This window comes from Thunnus maccoyii, chromosome 22 (assembly GCF_910596095.1).
Source record: "Thunnus maccoyii chromosome 22, fThuMac1.1, whole genome shotgun sequence".
Lineage (NCBI taxonomy): Eukaryota > Metazoa > Chordata > Actinopteri > Scombriformes > Scombridae > Thunnus > Thunnus maccoyii.
In genome coordinates this window covers 7,269,283-7,285,800 of record NC_056554.1, presented here as the reverse complement: position 1 = coordinate 7,285,800, position 16,518 = coordinate 7,269,283, and the positions used below count along the sequence as shown (strand labels likewise).

Below are 16,518 nucleotides of genomic sequence, written 5' to 3'. Positions count from 1 at the left end.
GACTGCTTTATGAGAGTTTTTAGATTTACAGGATTTTTTTTGCATTAATGTTATCAAGTGGGTTTGTCAGGTATTTCATTCACTTCTGATGAGGCCTCATATAGATCAGTAATGGCACAACAGGGACAGAAAGAAGCAGAGACAGCAACAGTAAGGTGCAGTACAAGAGAACAATGAGTTGTGCAACAAAGTGTGTGACCTGTGCTGTTGAACTCCTGCACAGTAGTCTGTATCTTCTTTTTGAATTCCTCAGAGGAGAGGATGAGGCTGTTCTTAAATTTCTCCTTGTGCTTCTGCAGCATGATGTCGCTGTCGATCAACACCTGCTGGAACCACACCCACTCCTCATTCAGCACCTCCCGCAAGTCCTGCACCTGTGGGTGAACAAAGTGGCAGGATTGAAATATTGATGAGAATGATGCTAGACCCATGACTACCAATGTTTTGTGACTACCAGTGTCAGTGTTTTGTCAATATTCTGCTGAATACCTAAAGGTGCACAAAAGTCCTACTGATTTAATTATTTAACCTAAGGTAGAATGAACAATCAATCAATTGCTCGCACACACAGTCACACACACATTGTCCTGTGTAATGAGTGTTTGCTGTATAATTAGAGAGGTGCTTACAGCCTGTTCCACCGGGACCTCATATTTGTCCAGGATAGCAAACTGTTCATGGATGAGAGGAATCTGAGCCTCTGTCTTGGACAAATCTCCCTGGAGAGTTTCTAAGAGCTTCACGCTCTCACTAAGTTCCACCAGTGTCTGGGGTGGTCGTCTCAGCCTAAAGACACACATACAAACAAACACACAACATTAAGACATAGTATATATCTCCAACGTTTACAAAATCAATCATTTATATTTTTCACCAGAATTCACGTTAGTCTATTTCATGTAAAGTGATCCAACTATTGTGTGCACTCTGTGTAGACTGTGCATTTGACATGTCCTGAACAGAAAATACAAGGTCCTGCGCAGTGTGGGCTGGCCTGTAGTCCCACAACACCTGCAGCAGATGTTGGTGGTATGGGCTTTTTATTCCGAGGCTGCAGACAAGCACTGATGGTCATTTGGTAATTCATGGTCAAGGTGAATTATCACATAAAAGAGTTTCCTTTTCAGTCATTCATTCTCTGTCTACATATGTTATTCCATTGTTAGTGTTGTATTAGTATTATATAATTATTGCACTATTATTAGTATTATATTAATATCATAATTTGTATAGCTTATTTTTGCACTGTATGCCATACAATGCCAACTCTAAATAAGCACTGTTACGCTCTATGTTATGTGTTTGTTTTTTTTTTACATATTTTTTAACTTTTCTTGTATCGTTACTTGTTAATTGTATTACTCTATGTGCCTCTGCAATTGCTCCTCAGGACAAATAAAGTGATTTGAACTGAACTGAAATACATACAACCAGCCAGCTTTACAAATTAATACAAACCTCAACTGCAAAACCTCTATTTTAAAATCAAGTATTTTTGGGGCACCCCTGTAGCTTAGGGGTTAAGACACTCACTATTAACCTGCAACGTCCCCCTTTGCTTCGGTTTCATCTCTCTCTACTATCTATAATAAAGGCAAAAATGCCCCCTGAAATACAGTCCTTTCACTTAACTCCCCACCTGTTGGCACTGTCTTGAAGGGAGGCGTGAAGTTCTTTGAGGCGGTTGCTGGCTATGTGTCTGAGCAGTTGAGTGAACTTGGTTTGCCACTCACTGCAGTGCTGCACCAAGGAGGACTTGAGTGGTGTACAGTCCAGCATGACAAAACGGATGTTTACCACCGTCTCTTCCTGTTGAACATTGTTGGCTTTTTCTGTGTACCTGAGGGTGAACCAGAGAGTGGACATAACAGAAATGTAAAAGAGAGAGATTATTGCATCTGCAAGCTTCATTATGGTAAACAAACAAGTTTTGAAGAATGTTTTATGACAAAATTAAACAAAAGTTCACTTGGGGAATGGAAACAAAAAAAAACCCAATTAGAATATACTGTAGGTCTGTGTGAATGGGCAACAGCTGCCAGGTTCCACAGCTGTCACAAGATGACAATTTGCTTGCGAGGTGACTGTTAAAAATCGGTAGTTCCTCCCTTCATAGTGAACAGCGGCTGTAGTCAGCTTCAATTCATTTCACCCACAACGTACTCCATTGCTTTGGCATCAAAAAATATGGAAACTTCTTAAAAAGGTCAACTGAAGAATGGTGATTAGAAATTAGTTTTCATTGCACAGTACCTATGTATATCTGCATCAAAAGAAGTGACTGGTGGGTTGAGTCTTTGGTAGCGTTGTATAAAGGAGTCCTTGTTGACCTCCCAGATATCCCTGTATCTGTCCCAGGTCTTTAGATAGGCCTGCAGGTGGGTGGCATTGGCTGTCATCCCTGTGGCAACTGCAGCCTGAATTTTCCTTATCTCCTCATCTTGCTCTGAAGGATCAAAAAGACCAGGGGACAATGAGACCGGAAGCACAGACAGATAGATATGGTCACATACAGTATACTGTGCATACATACACACACACAGATATACATAGAAATCACTGTTTGCAATTCCTTCATTTACAAGGATTTTATATCTTGCCTACATTTGCCTCGCAGTAAAACCAGCCTGAATATGCACACAGTTTCTCTTCATTTTATTAAACATTTTTTTCTCCAGGGAAAATAAAAAGAAAGGAACATGTTCTTAAAAATGTTCGAACCAATGTTGATGTGTATTGGATTCCCCTGTGAGCTTTTGCAGGATAGAAGCTCAGGCATTCGCTTGAATTCAGAGATGGTGTTGATGAGTTGAGGCATAATGTTTACAATCTGAGCAAGCTTTCCAAGTGTCGGGGAGAACTCAGCCTGTCGAAACAGACAGACACACACACACACACACACACACACACACACACACAGACTCTCATTTTTACCCAAGAAATCAAATCGCCAACCACTAAATTAAACATATCATTATTGCATGAAAATTGAATTAGGAGTGGTTGTACCTTTGGAGTGGTTTGGGGGGCTGCCTGGCGCAGTGCTACTACAACTTTAAACAAAGGACTGGGTGATGTCTTGCTGTCTCCGTTGATGGCTCTGGATAGCTTCTGCATAGAGCGCTTGATGTTGCTCCTGAGAGCTTCCTCCACCATGTGGTCCACCTTCTCTGTGTAAGTCACCCAGTGCTCATGGACCTTAAACATCATGATAAAAATGTACACACATGACACAGCAGTGCAAATTGCTGTCGATGAATAGGTGCAGATTACAATATTTGCTGTCATGTTTTTGCAAGCAGTGGGTCATTGATTCAGCTTTATTCCAGACGTTAACAACTTATGTGGGTCAATACTTTGCTATTTCATGCAGCATTTTTTGTACTACCAAGAAAAAGCTTAACTACTGACCACTTATTAGTTGCAAGTAAACAATCTTACCTCTTGCCTCTACTGTAAGTGTCTGCCACAACCTTGCACACTCACAGGATATCATATCAAGTCTAAAATAACTGTCTTATAAATGTGCTTACTCAGTAAAAAAATCATCAGTTCTAAAAGTGTAGGAACATTTCTGATGGAATGCCGCTGACAGTGAATAAATGACAGAAAATCACAGCACAGACCTCAGGTCCATCATCAGAGAAGGTGTTGTGGATGCGGGTCATGATGTCAACAATTTGCTGATGCGCCGAGCGAAGTATTTGGAGATGGCTCTGCTGGTGAGTCTTCTGATCATCCTCAAACTCCAAGTTCCTGAGAATAAAATCAGGAGAAGCACGATGATGCTACAGTACCAACAAAGGAAAACCAATGCACATCACTTGGAACCACAGTGTAATTGAGATTTGAGCCATGTGCATCGCTTCAGACAAGGTCAAGAAGTAGAGAGGTTTGCTGTTGACTTCCTCAGTGAGCTGTTAGCAATGTGTGGTGTGATTTTTAAAAAAGCAATTTTGAAAAAAAAAAAGATTTTACCTAATGTTTTACCGTATTTCATGAATATGCATTTTAAATACATACATATAATAATAACTGTATGTCATAAGAAGTGATTTAAATATATTAAATAATACCTGCACATGCTTTACTTTGTGTATTTACAGTATTAAACATCCCATGGAATTAGGAAGGCATCACATATCTGCTGTTACCTGTACACAGTCTTTCCATCCAGTCTAACCAGCAATGTTTCACTGATCTGACGACAAAGTGTGGAGATGGCGAGATTGGATACTTTGTATCCGTCAACTATCGACTGGACCTGGAGCATAATAAGAAGGAGAGGAGAGGAGAAGAGAGGAGCTCAGCTGCTCATTTATTGCAATCCAATTAAACTTCTCAGGTCAGTAGTGGTTTTCTTCCTGGACAAAGAATAGCTTCCAGATCTGTTGAGGGTGCTTTTAATTGCCTTGGTGTTGTTTTCTGGAATAAAGTGCCTGATGACCTGAGATTTGTTAGAACTGTGTCCCAAGTTCAAAAGTAAACTGAAAACATTTACTCAGCCAGTAAGGGGATTCAATCACAACTCTGCATTCAACCCAAATTAAACCTAAAAAGAAAAAGTGATAAATAAGTATAATTTCTACAGTAACAATGTATATGTACGCATGTCCGTATTGGTTAGTGGTGAATTGTGTTAAAACCTTCTCAATGTGCAGGAGACAATCGCGGATGAAGATGTTAGAAGCTCCTTTAGACAACCACGACAGCTTGGTCAGCCCCGGCTGAATCTTCTTATCCAGGAAAGAAATTCGCTCCCGAAACAAACCCAGCTCATCAGGAGACAGCATTCCAATGATCCTGACAAACAGACAAGTCAGATAGTGTTTTTAACTGAGTGAGCTCAACTGGAGTGGGCAAGATTATCAAATAACTACAACTACAACTCTGAATGCCCTGTCTTGTCTTGTCTTATATTGCAAGCTAAATGTTGATGGTTGATTGAAAATGTTTAACAGACTTGGCCTTTTTGTCCTGTTGCACTGCTGAAAAATTTCCCAATTATACTACAATACACAGAATCTGAGCAGCACCGTAGCGACTACTGAAGGTGAACAACTGCTCAGGGGGCTTATGTAGGTGTTAGCCATGAAACAATGCGCAGCACATGGCACACACACCAAATGACAATAGTGGTGAACAGGAAATAAGGGCTCCTTACTCACCGCTTCTCTACCACAAACTCACAACAGGCAAGTGCTCAAGTGATATTAATCACTATCGCTAAAATCCAGTGACTCACCTCACACAAAATTATTGTTGTATAATGTTGTGACTGTTAGCTTAGCTTCTACAATCATGATGTTATTTCATCTGGTTGGAAAGGTTCTAGGTACAGATGGGTATTTAAAGCATGGTATCTTCCAAAAACAACTAATTCTGATTATTACAATATAATAATAATCAGTGCTCGTAGTGTTGCATATATGTTTGTGTCTCCTTCTCTGTGTGTATGAGTCATACCTGTTATAGTCCTTCATCAGTAGCAGTGCTCTCTCCCTCAGGCCTCTGAGCTCCTCTCTGTCCTGATAAATGTCAGACACACACTGGGGGATCTCAAATTTTAGTCGATCCCAGTAGTAGATCTCAGAGAATAGGTTTAGCAAGTTGCTGGACAGAAAACACATAAAACACACAAAATAAATAATAAGCAAGTCTGTGTCATGTATGTGAATTATTGTTTGGTTTCTACATGAATGTATGTGTGTAGATTTGTGTGTGTCACAAGAACACAGAAGACATTATTGTGTAAGAGACTGTGTGAATGTAAGCGTGAATGTTAATGCCTTGCATTGAGTTTGTGGAACCAACCTGTCAAAGTTGATGTCCAGCTTGGCAGTCTTGTCCTTGCTGCGCACCAGGAGTGACTGCTCCAGGCTCTTGAGGTACTGTCCGTCCAGGCTCTGGCTCCACTCACTGAAGTTCTTTCTCACCATCTCATCCAAAACCTGGACTGTCTGTGCATAGGTGTGAAACACCTGCTTGCGGCTGTATGACTCTTGCATGAAGTGGACCCTCTTAAGCACCTGGGGGGAAAGGAAAGGGAACGAAGGAGGAGGAAGTCAATGAAGGAAATGTAGGAGACCATGAATACTATCTGTTTACAGTCAATGTATGTCTAAAATCAAACCACAGCAGAACCAGTGTAGACAATTCCTTCTACGGGTCTTTACTTTGCACGTTAATTTTGTGCATCTTGAAGTAACTAGTGTGCACTGAGATTAAAAGCAACAGATTATTGTGCAGTCTCATGGACTAACCTCCATGGGTCTCTCTATGCGACGTCTGAGGGCCCTTGCCCAGTGGGCCAGGCCTGCTCTCCTGGGCATATGGTCAGGAACAGACCTCACCTCCTGGTTCAGCTCCTTGTTGACCATTTTGAGCTCCTTGTTAAAGATGCTGTACACTTTCTCTACCTGCTCCTCTGTTGTGCCCTTAATAGCCTGTGATGAAGATGAGATGGAAGAGAATGGAGGAGAGAAGAGAAAGTTGAGCGGCAGGGAAAACAGAATGAAATAAGTGTTTGAGTGATGCATGTACAGTGGGTGTTATAAAAGCAAATTGAAAACATGAATGAATGTATCTGTGTGTGTGTGTGTGTGTGTGTGTGTGTGTGAGAGAGAGAGAGAGAAATACCTCACGAGTAGACATAGGCCTAAAAATGTCCAGCAGCCGAACTCCTTCTTCCACTGTGTTCACTGTCTTAAACACTGAATTGATCAGGTTTTGCATCATCATCTCCAGATCCTTTATCAATGCACGAAACCTGTGTACACACGCATACACACACACACGAACACATGCACACATAGAAACGCATACACATAATGATCAGCTGATAAACCGCCAAATTCACACATCTAAAACAGGAGCACAAACACACATACAAAAATATTCAGAGAAGCAGAACTAATGGCATTATAAAATTTGTCTGTATGTTTTTGTTTGAATTTGTACAGTGAGGTAGAAATAACAGGTCTGTGTAATGTTTATGTAACCCACATTAAATTGACTGATAGAGTTAATTCTGGTGATCCCAAAAATGGTCACTAGGGGGCGCTATATCGCATCGTAGTGCTCGGGATTCTGACTGTATTGTAGAAATAAAGTAAAGAAAGTTTTTATGTTAGGACACACTGAGTTAACTTTTCTTTTTTGTGTTTTATTGGTTGTGAAACTGGAGGATTATTCTGATGTTGATGTATCTGCTTTTGGGATTAATCTGTGAATCTCCAGTGTTTTTGAATTATGAATACCATAAACAAGTGTTTCCCAAACCCTGTCCTACAAGGCGCACCTTCCAGGCAGAATTTATTCCAGTTCTACTCCTGCACACCTGATCCATCTAATGGCTTGATGCTGATTAATTGAGCAGTAGAACTAGAGCTACCTGGGCACAGAGCTAAACAATGTTTTACTGCTTTACACCAAGGAGAACAAATTCTGTGGCTTGAATGTGTAAAAGAGAAACAGACCCACCTGTTAAATTCATTCCACAAAGTGGTGTTCTCAACATCAAGGATGCCCTTGTCAACCATGCGCAGGTTCTGTAGGCCACGGTGAAAGTTGCCTTCTATCTCCAGGAGGGAGCGTGTGAACTCCGGTCCCTGGCAACCACTAAAACATGGCAGAGGCCTCTGCTGACCATCTTCCCAACGGGCAAACTGGTGCTGGCAGTCACATACCTGGAATAGGCAAAGAAAATAAGGACTGGACCCAACTATGGAGGATCCAATGGGGCAGTGAGAAGGCACTATGTGGCGTGCTTTTCATTTATAAACTTCTGCACGACACTCCTGTGTGTTATGTATTTGGTATTGTTCTTTTGCACAGGAGGGTTGATTTAGAAAGGGGACTTGGCATTATTGGTATCAGATACTAGCAACATTAAAAACATTATTAAGAGGCAGCATCTAGTGGTATTACATCATGAGGAACTCCACAGAGTTGTAAGTGTGCACGTATTTGTCTGTACATGTTACTGTAGGTGTGAGTGAAGGACAAATTCACCTCAAGCAGGTCTCTGAACCTTTGAATGAAGCTATCAACCAGGACAAAAATGCTGGTTTGGTCCAGGACCCAGCCTTTTGGAGAATACCTGACATAAAAACAGGGGAAAGAGAGAAACAAAAAGAGGACAAAGAAGGGGGGGCGGTGGTCAGAAATAGAAATGAAGAGACTGTTACATTGAGTACCACAAAAAGTTAGGCTGTAAAACAGTTAAGCACCTTAGTATTTTGGAGCTGCATCTACAGCAGTCACAAAATTGTAAAGTGCACATAAAAACAACTCTACCTCAACTAAATATCAATTCAATTTTACACTACAGTAAATGCATTCCATTTTGATATTTTAAGACTTTTGCAGGCTCAAAGTCCTCACAGGTACCCAGATGACAATGCATTGACAAGAAGGGTGAGACTTCTCCTACTTGTGGTGAATATGCGAGGCGTGCAAGTAAATTTCCTTCCAGGCCAGGCAGCATTGAATACAGTCATTGAGGTTTTGCTTGCTGGATATCACGTAGCCCTCAAAGATCCTGTCCAGAGAGATGCTTTGGATGCACAGGCGAATGATCTCGTTACTCATCTGCAACACAGCGGAAAAGAAAAACTTGTCACAAATAATACATTTTGGAAGAAGTTATCGACACTCATTTTCACATTCATTATATGCTCAAATGACGAGGTATAACAAGTCACTTTTACACAAGACCTACATAACTACATGTTAAATTTAGTGAGTTTGCATATTATGTGTTGTGACTGAATTTGTGCATTATGCTTTCTAATATCTTTATTTGGCTGGCCAACTGAGTGACCCATTAAAATACATGATTGCTTGAGTAAAGTAGAAGTATTACATCTATTAACAGCCTACAAAAAGCTGTTAGAAACATTATGGATGGACTGCAGCAGGTGTGTGTGTATGTACAGTATGTTCAAATGATGTGTGTGAGAAAGAGAGAAAGAAAAAGAAGTGACAAAGAGACAGAGCAAAGGTCAATAAAAGAAACCTGGTGTGAGTATACTACTCCCCATTACCCTGATGTGGTAAAATGCAGGTACCTTACGGAAGAGACCAGTGATTCTCTCACTGGTGTTGTAGTGGATTGAGTTGACCCAGATGATGCGAATGAGACTGACAATGTGTCGCATCTTAGGAGCAACTTGGCTAGGCTTGAGTTGGGAAAGCTCTTCACAGGGCTCCTTCAGCATGGACAGCAAGGACAGGTTTGATTGGGCCTGCAGAGAGCAATCCTGGGCAACACACACAAAGGAAAAATGATAATGTTAATGATGTTAATAATGCTTTAGCCATGTTAACTAAAGATTTCATGTCAATTTTTTCCAATTTCCTGGCTAGGAAGCTAGTGGGTGGCACAGATGCAGTCATGCTGCAACACTGAGTAGCATTCCAGTCTGTGAGTAAGGAAGAGTTGATCAAGACTCTTGAGTTTAATGGAAATGAACCATACTCCATCAGAAAATGTCTATTTTTTGGTGGCAAGAAACTACAACATATCGCAAGAATACTCATATTTTTCTTTCATTCAGGTTGGAATTTATTGTATTTTACCTTTGTTGAAATGTGAGTTTAGATTAGAGCCCTGCACACTCCCTCTACCTGTATTTGCTTGGCCAGTCTGCAGAAGTGCTGTACATAGAGAGACTTGGAAAGCTGCAGGATGTTCAGGATGTGCCTGACCCATGGCTTTTGCAGCTGGTGGCTGATGTCCAACAGCTTGGCAGAGCGACTCTTCCGGAAGGCTATCTCCTGCAGCGGACCACAGTTGCCGCCCATCATTTCTTGAGCATTCAGTACCTCCTTGATCTGATCTGTCCAGTTGATCATAACAGCTAAAAACAGGGAGAATAAGTCAGTAGAAGAAAAGGGAAATAGAAGTACAGTAGGAAGAAATAAAGAGGAGAGGGAAATGTAAAAAGAGAAGGACAATAGGAGCAAAAAAAAGCAAGGGAATAGAACATAGATTGGAAGACAGACAACAATTGTGAAGAAAAATTGAAAGGGAAATATGATAGGTGGAAGAAGAGTGGAAGACAAAAACAATGAACAAATTGGATTGATGCAGTTAGGAGGTTAGAAGCTTAGTCCTTCATTAAAAATCTTTAAAGAATCAGGAAGCAGATGCTGGAGTTTAGATGGCATCTTGAACAGAAGTCTGTGAGTAATCTTTTAGGGTGTTTTCAAACCTATACATTTGCTCTGGTCTGAATCAGCGAATGAGCTGGTAAACTTTGCATTTTCCCCTTGGTTTGGTTCCTTTTCACACAGAGAAAAATCCAAGCGAAATGCCACATGAGAGCATTTTACCCCATTCAGTGGTTAGATTTAGTTTAGGGCAGGAGCGAGAAAGTAAACAGAGGAAGAAGGTCCTGTGTTCTTGATCAGTGTATATTCCTGTCAGAGACACATTACTATGCAACATATAGCAACAGCACAATTGGCATTTGCTCATAACTGTGGTAATCTTCTGTGCAATATACCAAGCAAAATATGCCAGCAGAATGCTGAGTTTGAATGCACTTCAGGGAAATGTCTTGAAAATACTTCACTGCTTCACTCTGTAGTTGGGTCAGATTGAGGTCATATTACATTCCCACCATGTATGAAATGCTTCACAGTTTGTGACTAGACCGAGACCAGTAGCTCCTAAAGGTCTCTGTGTGGTTGTTTCGGTCCACACCTGAGTACAATCGCTTTGTTCAGCTCTGCCCAAGCAAACTGTACCAAGTTGAAAAAACGAAAGATTCCTATTCAAGCATATTAAACAGCCCAAGTTTGAAAATGCCCTTAATCAAAGACCCCACAGAGATAAATAGAAAGAGAAAGGCAATCACACACACACATATCCACAAACACACAAACAGGCAGCCCCTTCAGCTCTGCTTACTCTCCATTCTCTGTACTAGCTTCTTGTCCTTGCTGGCCTCCTCAGGACTGCGCTGCAGGCCTTCCAATGGGATGTAGAGCACTGTGTTGCCCACCTTTTTATAAACATCATCTGTTCAAACATATTATACAAAAAAACATTACACATCACACATGTGACAATCTGATGCACACTGCAACAATTGAAGACGACATAGTTTTTGGGTCACCATTTTGCCTACGCACAAATGCTGTGTGTGTTTTATGCTTTTCATGACTGCTACCACTCCAGCATGGAAATGGAGTACAACCTGTATAAATATCTATTTTCTCTAATTAACATACTTATGCTGTAAAACCACCATTTGCAGTAGGGAGCTTCAATTATACTGAGTCAAATCTTTTGGCTTCTCCAGATGTCTTGGAATTAAAAATCCTTAAAATGCCTTTTAATCTTGGTGTATTGACTGAAAAATGTATTGCAAAATAAAAAATGACCAGGATTTCTGTAAGGAATATCTAATCTATGCCTGATTGTCTGGTAAACATTACGCATAAAGAAAAAGTTACAAAGGCGCTTCACAAACATTGTCAGTATGGATTGCTTTTTAATGAGGTATAAAGGAGACTCTGAAACAGTCTCAATGTCAAATCATGGTGAGGCAAACAAGAGGCAAGAGGGTTTTTTTTTTTAGAACTACTACTATCTTGTGTTGTGTTGTTTGACAGTGAACTGTCTCTGCTCCATCGAGGTACCCACCTGTGAGGCTGGCGAGGTAGCAGTGTATGTTGTTGGTGTAGTTGTCCTTAATGTTCTTGTCCCAGTTGGTGCTGAGAGCAACCAAGGGGGCATGCAAACAGGTCTTGCAACAAAGCAGGCTGTGGGTGGGGTCGCCCCTCACTGTGCCAAACTGTACCGCTGCATCAAAAGTCTCTGCTGTGATTATGGCTCCTGGCTCACGGATAAAATAGGCCAGCTGCTCGACCACCTGTCCATGTACAAGAAATATTCAGGTGTGTTGTTGATGAGGGATAAGAAAGAGTACACAGAGAGGGAGTTGGGTGAAAGAATGAAAGAAGAAAAAGGAGAAGGGAAAGGGCAGAACCAGAGTGTAGAAAGAAAGAACAAAACAATAAATTAGAAAGGGAGACAGAATAACGACACAAAGTGAGACTATAGGGATAGAATTGATCAAACACCCTATTTTCAACAAACACACAAATATTCTCTTTTCATGCACCCCTCTCAATAGGTTTCAGACAAGCTGGACAAGGCTAAAGAGCATGAACAAAGACATTCACCTCTCTGAGCAGGACATGCAAGTACCTGTATATCAAGCTAATTAATAAAAATTAATAAAAGACTGAAAGTGGAGCAAAAAGTGTGCTGTACCTGGAGCGGCATGGGGTACTCCACCCGCAGCCCCATGTAGGTGTCCAAGTAGACCACCATAGTCGTGATAGAGGTGTCCACAATAAATTGATCCAGGGCCCTCTCATTTTTCTCTGACCACAGCTCTTCGGTTACACCAGAAATAGCCACACAACGGATGAACAACTTCCAGGAGATGGCCATATGAAAGGAGGGGTCCAAGGAGAAATAGAGGGAGGGAAAATAATGAAAAGATGCTATTTAGTGAGATAATGTCTTTGCACACCCCACAGAGATGGAAGTGAACGTAAACATTACAAATTACAACCAATGACCCAGCTTTACCTGACGAATGGTCTTCAAGTATTCCTCATCCATTCCTTTCAAGGCTTCCACTTTCCTCTTTGATTACTGAAGCATCTAAGCACACATAGAGACAAACACTCAACATACAGTGAAATGCAGACACAACAATGTATCATTTTAAACTTTAACTCTCATTGTCCAAACAAACTCCTATCAGACCATTATAGATTAGAAATTTTGATTTGTTTAACAAATAACGTCCGTTTCATTTTCATCAGCGGCTTCAGTAAGCCATGCCAGTATGCCAGCATGCACACCTAAAAAGAATTAAAGCCATGATTAATATTGTTAATTACACCTGGATTTGAAAGGTTCAAATGTCTATCTACCCAGGAATTTGATTACTTTTCCTTTGTGAAATTGATCATCTGTTGTCCTCCACTCCAGCCAACTTATTCATGTATCAAAGACCACAGCAGTTCATTCCTTATTACAGAACATTTGATTCAGTTCTCAAATTCTAACTTTCTGAAGACGACAATGTGCAATACAGGAAACAAGTTGTTGGAGGAAACTGGTAATGTTCATTAACGTTAATAGGGGCCGCTGACAGAGCGTTATCTGCTGTTAAAGACACTAACGTAGTAATAACGTATGTTTTTTCATTTTTTGCGCAATGCGTAGCTTAGCTTGCATTACAAATTATTTTTCTTTTCTTAACTCCTGGCTTGCCACGCTCGTATTTATTAGTTAACAAGCTAGCTATTAAAATTGTAAAGCAACCATTGTGTGTGGACTGGGAAACGTTGGTGGAAATATATAACGTGGTTATTAACTAACGTATAGCTTTAGCCAGCTAGCAAACTTTTACCAACCTCTTACCTCTCAGGTAACGTAACGTTAACGAGCTTAAGTCCTCACGAGCTGAAATACAGCACAACGGCAAACGTTCAAGTATTTCTTCTTACTTTTTACGAGTCCGCTACAACAACTGTATATATATTGGTGAAATATTTTACGAAAGTTTACTCTTTGCGATAGCTTTTCTTTTCTGTGTTCATTTCCACAACAAACTTCTCTCCAGTCAAACCTGTGGCTGGGTGTACATGTCTCCATAGAAACGTTTGGTTGCCTGGGAGAGCCGGAAACGGCAACAGAGGATGATGCTGTGCTGGGGCTGGTGTGTGGAGTCGCATCCCCCCCATTCACTTGAATGAGAAAGTGTCCAGACTTTTGACTGGTACTGTATTTGTTTTAGTTTGAAAAACGTTTAGGCTAGAAATTGCCTTACAAATTCCAAATAAGCCATTTTGTTTTATTTAGTTCTTAAAGCCGAATTCATTAGATAAAGAACTCAGACGGTTTGACCACATTTGTAAAAGGACTGCAGGTAATCCGGACCAAAATTGATAAATTATTAATTATTATTATTACCATAGAAGAAGAGTAGCCTGGGTCTTTCTGGCACAATTTCCCCTACTTCCAAGGTGCATGGAGAAGGGGAAAAACAGTCTCAAGAGGTCAAAACTCTAGCAGTACTTGTATTATATAGAACAACTTTATCATCCAAAATGCTTCTTTCCTGAGAAAATTGACATTACCAGCTCTTTGGCTGGGCTTTAACAATTCTATGCCTATAAAAATAAAGATGAAACGTGATGTTGCTTTTCATTGAAATGTCTTGCAACAGGACTGGTTACATCGTTCCTCTTAGTGGAGCTCCTATGTCCAGTGATAGGGAACAGGATCTCTCACCTATTACTATTATTATTATTATCATCATCACTAATAAGCAATTAAGTCAGCATTTGAGCCCCATTCTAACTTGTATGTATTGTTGCAGTATGACATGCCAGGAGGAGGAAGAGGACCACTGACAGACAGAAATCAGATTTAAAAACCTGCTTTCACTATCTTGGATAAGAAGAAAATCATCAGTTCACAATAGTAAACAATAGTGAACTAGTATACAGAAGTACAGTAGTCTATGAAGAACAGCTCATTGGAATCGCAAGATATTTTTCTGCCAACTTGCCTGTTTTGTTCTGGTCAGAATTTCCTAATTTACAATTTTCCTCAATGTTTTTTTTAAATTTTTTATCTGACTGTCATAAGGTTTCATGACATTTTTCACACTAGACAGGCCACTCAAACACATAACTTTCATAACACATAATGATGAATATCACACTTGAGAACATTTCATCTACAAATACATGTACGCTGCTACAGAACACATTTAAGTCTTTATACTTTATTAACTACATAAGAGGTGTAATTCTAAACCACTTCAAAATGGACAGATCCAGAAGTTCTGGGCTTGATCTCATGCCCCAGCCTTCCACCTACCACACAGCTGAGCCCACATGGTTTCCTGGTGCATGGTGTCCCAAAGCACGGTGTCATGGTGTCTTGGAGTATGAGGAAATTCTGTGGATGTGTACCAGAAGCTGTTCGAAACTGTGGGCAAACTCCATGCTGCAGTATGTTTGCACTTCACAACAATAATGAATGTGCTTGAAATTTCAAAAAACCAAAACCAATAGAACGCAATACAATATAATACAAAGTGATATCAACCAGGGCATATGATATTATACTTAACAGCTGGCATTTTTTGAAATGAAAAAATACATGCAAATTATTTAACGTATGATGACACATAAATCACATTAATAACAATAAAAATCTTGACTGCTTAATTTAAAATCTTCATCAGCCTTCAGAACTTTACAGACATCTTTTCGCATTCTCTTCAGCCAGCATTCTTCTAATGCAGAGTATTAGTGTATGCATTTGAGTATACACCATGAAAGCTAATTCTGTTAGTGCAAAATGCAAAGTCAGAATAATTAACGCTGAGTCATACATCATCTAAATTGCTTACCAGAAGAGGAGGAAAACTTAACTTCAGTGCTGCTGCTGTAGCATAGAAAAAAAGTAGTAATATTGTGCTCTACCTTTTATAAACTATACTTTATACAAGGTATAAAAATTGTAACTAACTGCTTTATTAATAGTTAATTAATAACTGATTAATGCTTCATAGATCTTTAAATAATTATTCATTTAAGTTTGGTATTTGGTGAAGGCATATCCTCCTCCAGCATAACTCTTTTTTAGCTCTTCAAGACATCAGTCTCTTCAGTGTGCAGATACACAACCACACAGCAGATGTTAGACAGCTGCAGAGAATCCAGACGAAAATCCATTTATTAATATTATAGGGGAAAAGGCCTGTCTCTCTGGATATGAATGTACAGGATTTTTATGATAAATTATAAAAACATATATATATTGTGAGTTTGCAGGAAGGCTAAATGTGCATGTGCACTGTGACCATTGTCTTTGGGAATAAAATCAAACATCATTCACATGAAAAACAATGGTGACCCTGAATTGAACTTACTTACCTACTGGAAATTTTATGGCACATCATCTACATTTGACAGCATATTTCACACTAATGTAAAGAGATGATGATACACTGTCCCTCTCATTGCCAATGTGCCAATGGCACATCTTCCACATGCTGTCCTAGGTCGCCATCCAGTGGTAGAATGACTACAGTGCTGCAGGGATAGTAAGGAGAAAGTGTGAAGTACAAACAGATACGATGCTCTTTCAAATAAAACATAAATATCCAAAAACCATTTCATTCAGTCAGTTAAATATTCAGCCTGCATGCTTAAATGAAGTTTAGCTAAACATTTAACGTTTAGCTGATTTATAAAGGATCGTAGGGAAACATTTCATTGGTGAAATATGACATGACATTGTGCACTATCTACATACTTCTTCCACAAAGCCATTGCATCACATATATACCTTCCACTACCCATTCCTTTGGGGAAAACAAGACAAAAACAACTGTCAGCAGTATCAAACAGCTGCAGTAAACACACTTATCCTAAACAGGTAAAGCTTTGCAATTTATTCCACTG

The 16,518-nt window shown here is 39.9% G+C and overlaps 2 protein-coding genes across 5 annotated transcripts in view; both read right to left on the bottom strand.

Annotated features, from left to right (window-relative positions):
* The window catches only part of dnah2 (dynein, axonemal, heavy chain 2), a 63,811-nt gene extending 48,259 nt beyond the window's left edge, over positions 1-15,552 (bottom strand). The window contains exons 1-24 of one of the 4 annotated variants that reach the window (XM_042400335.1): positions 13,604-13,703; positions 13,457-13,498; positions 12,614-12,688; positions 12,290-12,454; positions 11,657-11,885; positions 10,919-11,029; positions 9,631-9,863; positions 9,072-9,263; positions 8,435-8,592; positions 8,014-8,101; positions 7,483-7,688; positions 6,640-6,769; positions 6,264-6,446; positions 5,815-6,029; positions 5,467-5,613; positions 4,647-4,803; positions 4,155-4,264; positions 3,627-3,756; positions 3,010-3,198; positions 2,722-2,866; positions 2,254-2,446; positions 1,640-1,840; positions 630-786; positions 200-374 (exon numbers count right to left, since the gene is read on the bottom strand). In XM_042400335.1, coding sequence (XP_042256269.1) covers positions 200-374; positions 630-786; positions 1,640-1,840; positions 2,254-2,446; positions 2,722-2,866; positions 3,010-3,198; positions 3,627-3,756; positions 4,155-4,264; positions 4,647-4,803; positions 5,467-5,613; positions 5,815-6,029; positions 6,264-6,446; positions 6,640-6,769; positions 7,483-7,688; positions 8,014-8,101; positions 8,435-8,592; positions 9,072-9,263; positions 9,631-9,863; positions 10,919-11,029; positions 11,657-11,885; positions 12,290-12,454; positions 12,614-12,646 — 3,547 coding nt within the window. In that variant the 5' untranslated portion in view covers positions 12,647-12,688; positions 13,457-13,498; positions 13,604-13,703. Of the gene's footprint in view, positions 1-199; positions 375-629; positions 787-1,639; positions 1,841-2,253; positions 2,447-2,721; positions 2,867-3,009; positions 3,199-3,626; positions 3,757-4,154; positions 4,265-4,646; positions 4,804-5,466; positions 5,614-5,814; positions 6,030-6,263; positions 6,447-6,639; positions 6,770-7,482; positions 7,689-8,013; positions 8,102-8,434; positions 8,593-9,071; positions 9,264-9,630; positions 9,864-10,918; positions 11,030-11,656; positions 11,886-12,289; positions 12,455-12,613; positions 12,689-13,456; positions 13,753-14,923 lie in introns of those variants that run through there. The other 3 variants (XM_042400333.1, XM_042400336.1, XM_042400334.1) reach the window with 3 other exon arrangements.
* Positions 15,553-16,152: 600 nt separating this feature from the next.
* The window catches only part of LOC121888825, a 149,165-nt gene continuing 148,799 nt past the window's right edge, over positions 16,153-16,518 (bottom strand). The window contains exon 32 of the transcript XR_006093316.1: positions 16,153-16,418. The gene's annotated coding sequence lies outside the window, so the exon portion shown is untranslated. The remainder of the gene's footprint in view (positions 16,419-16,518) is intronic.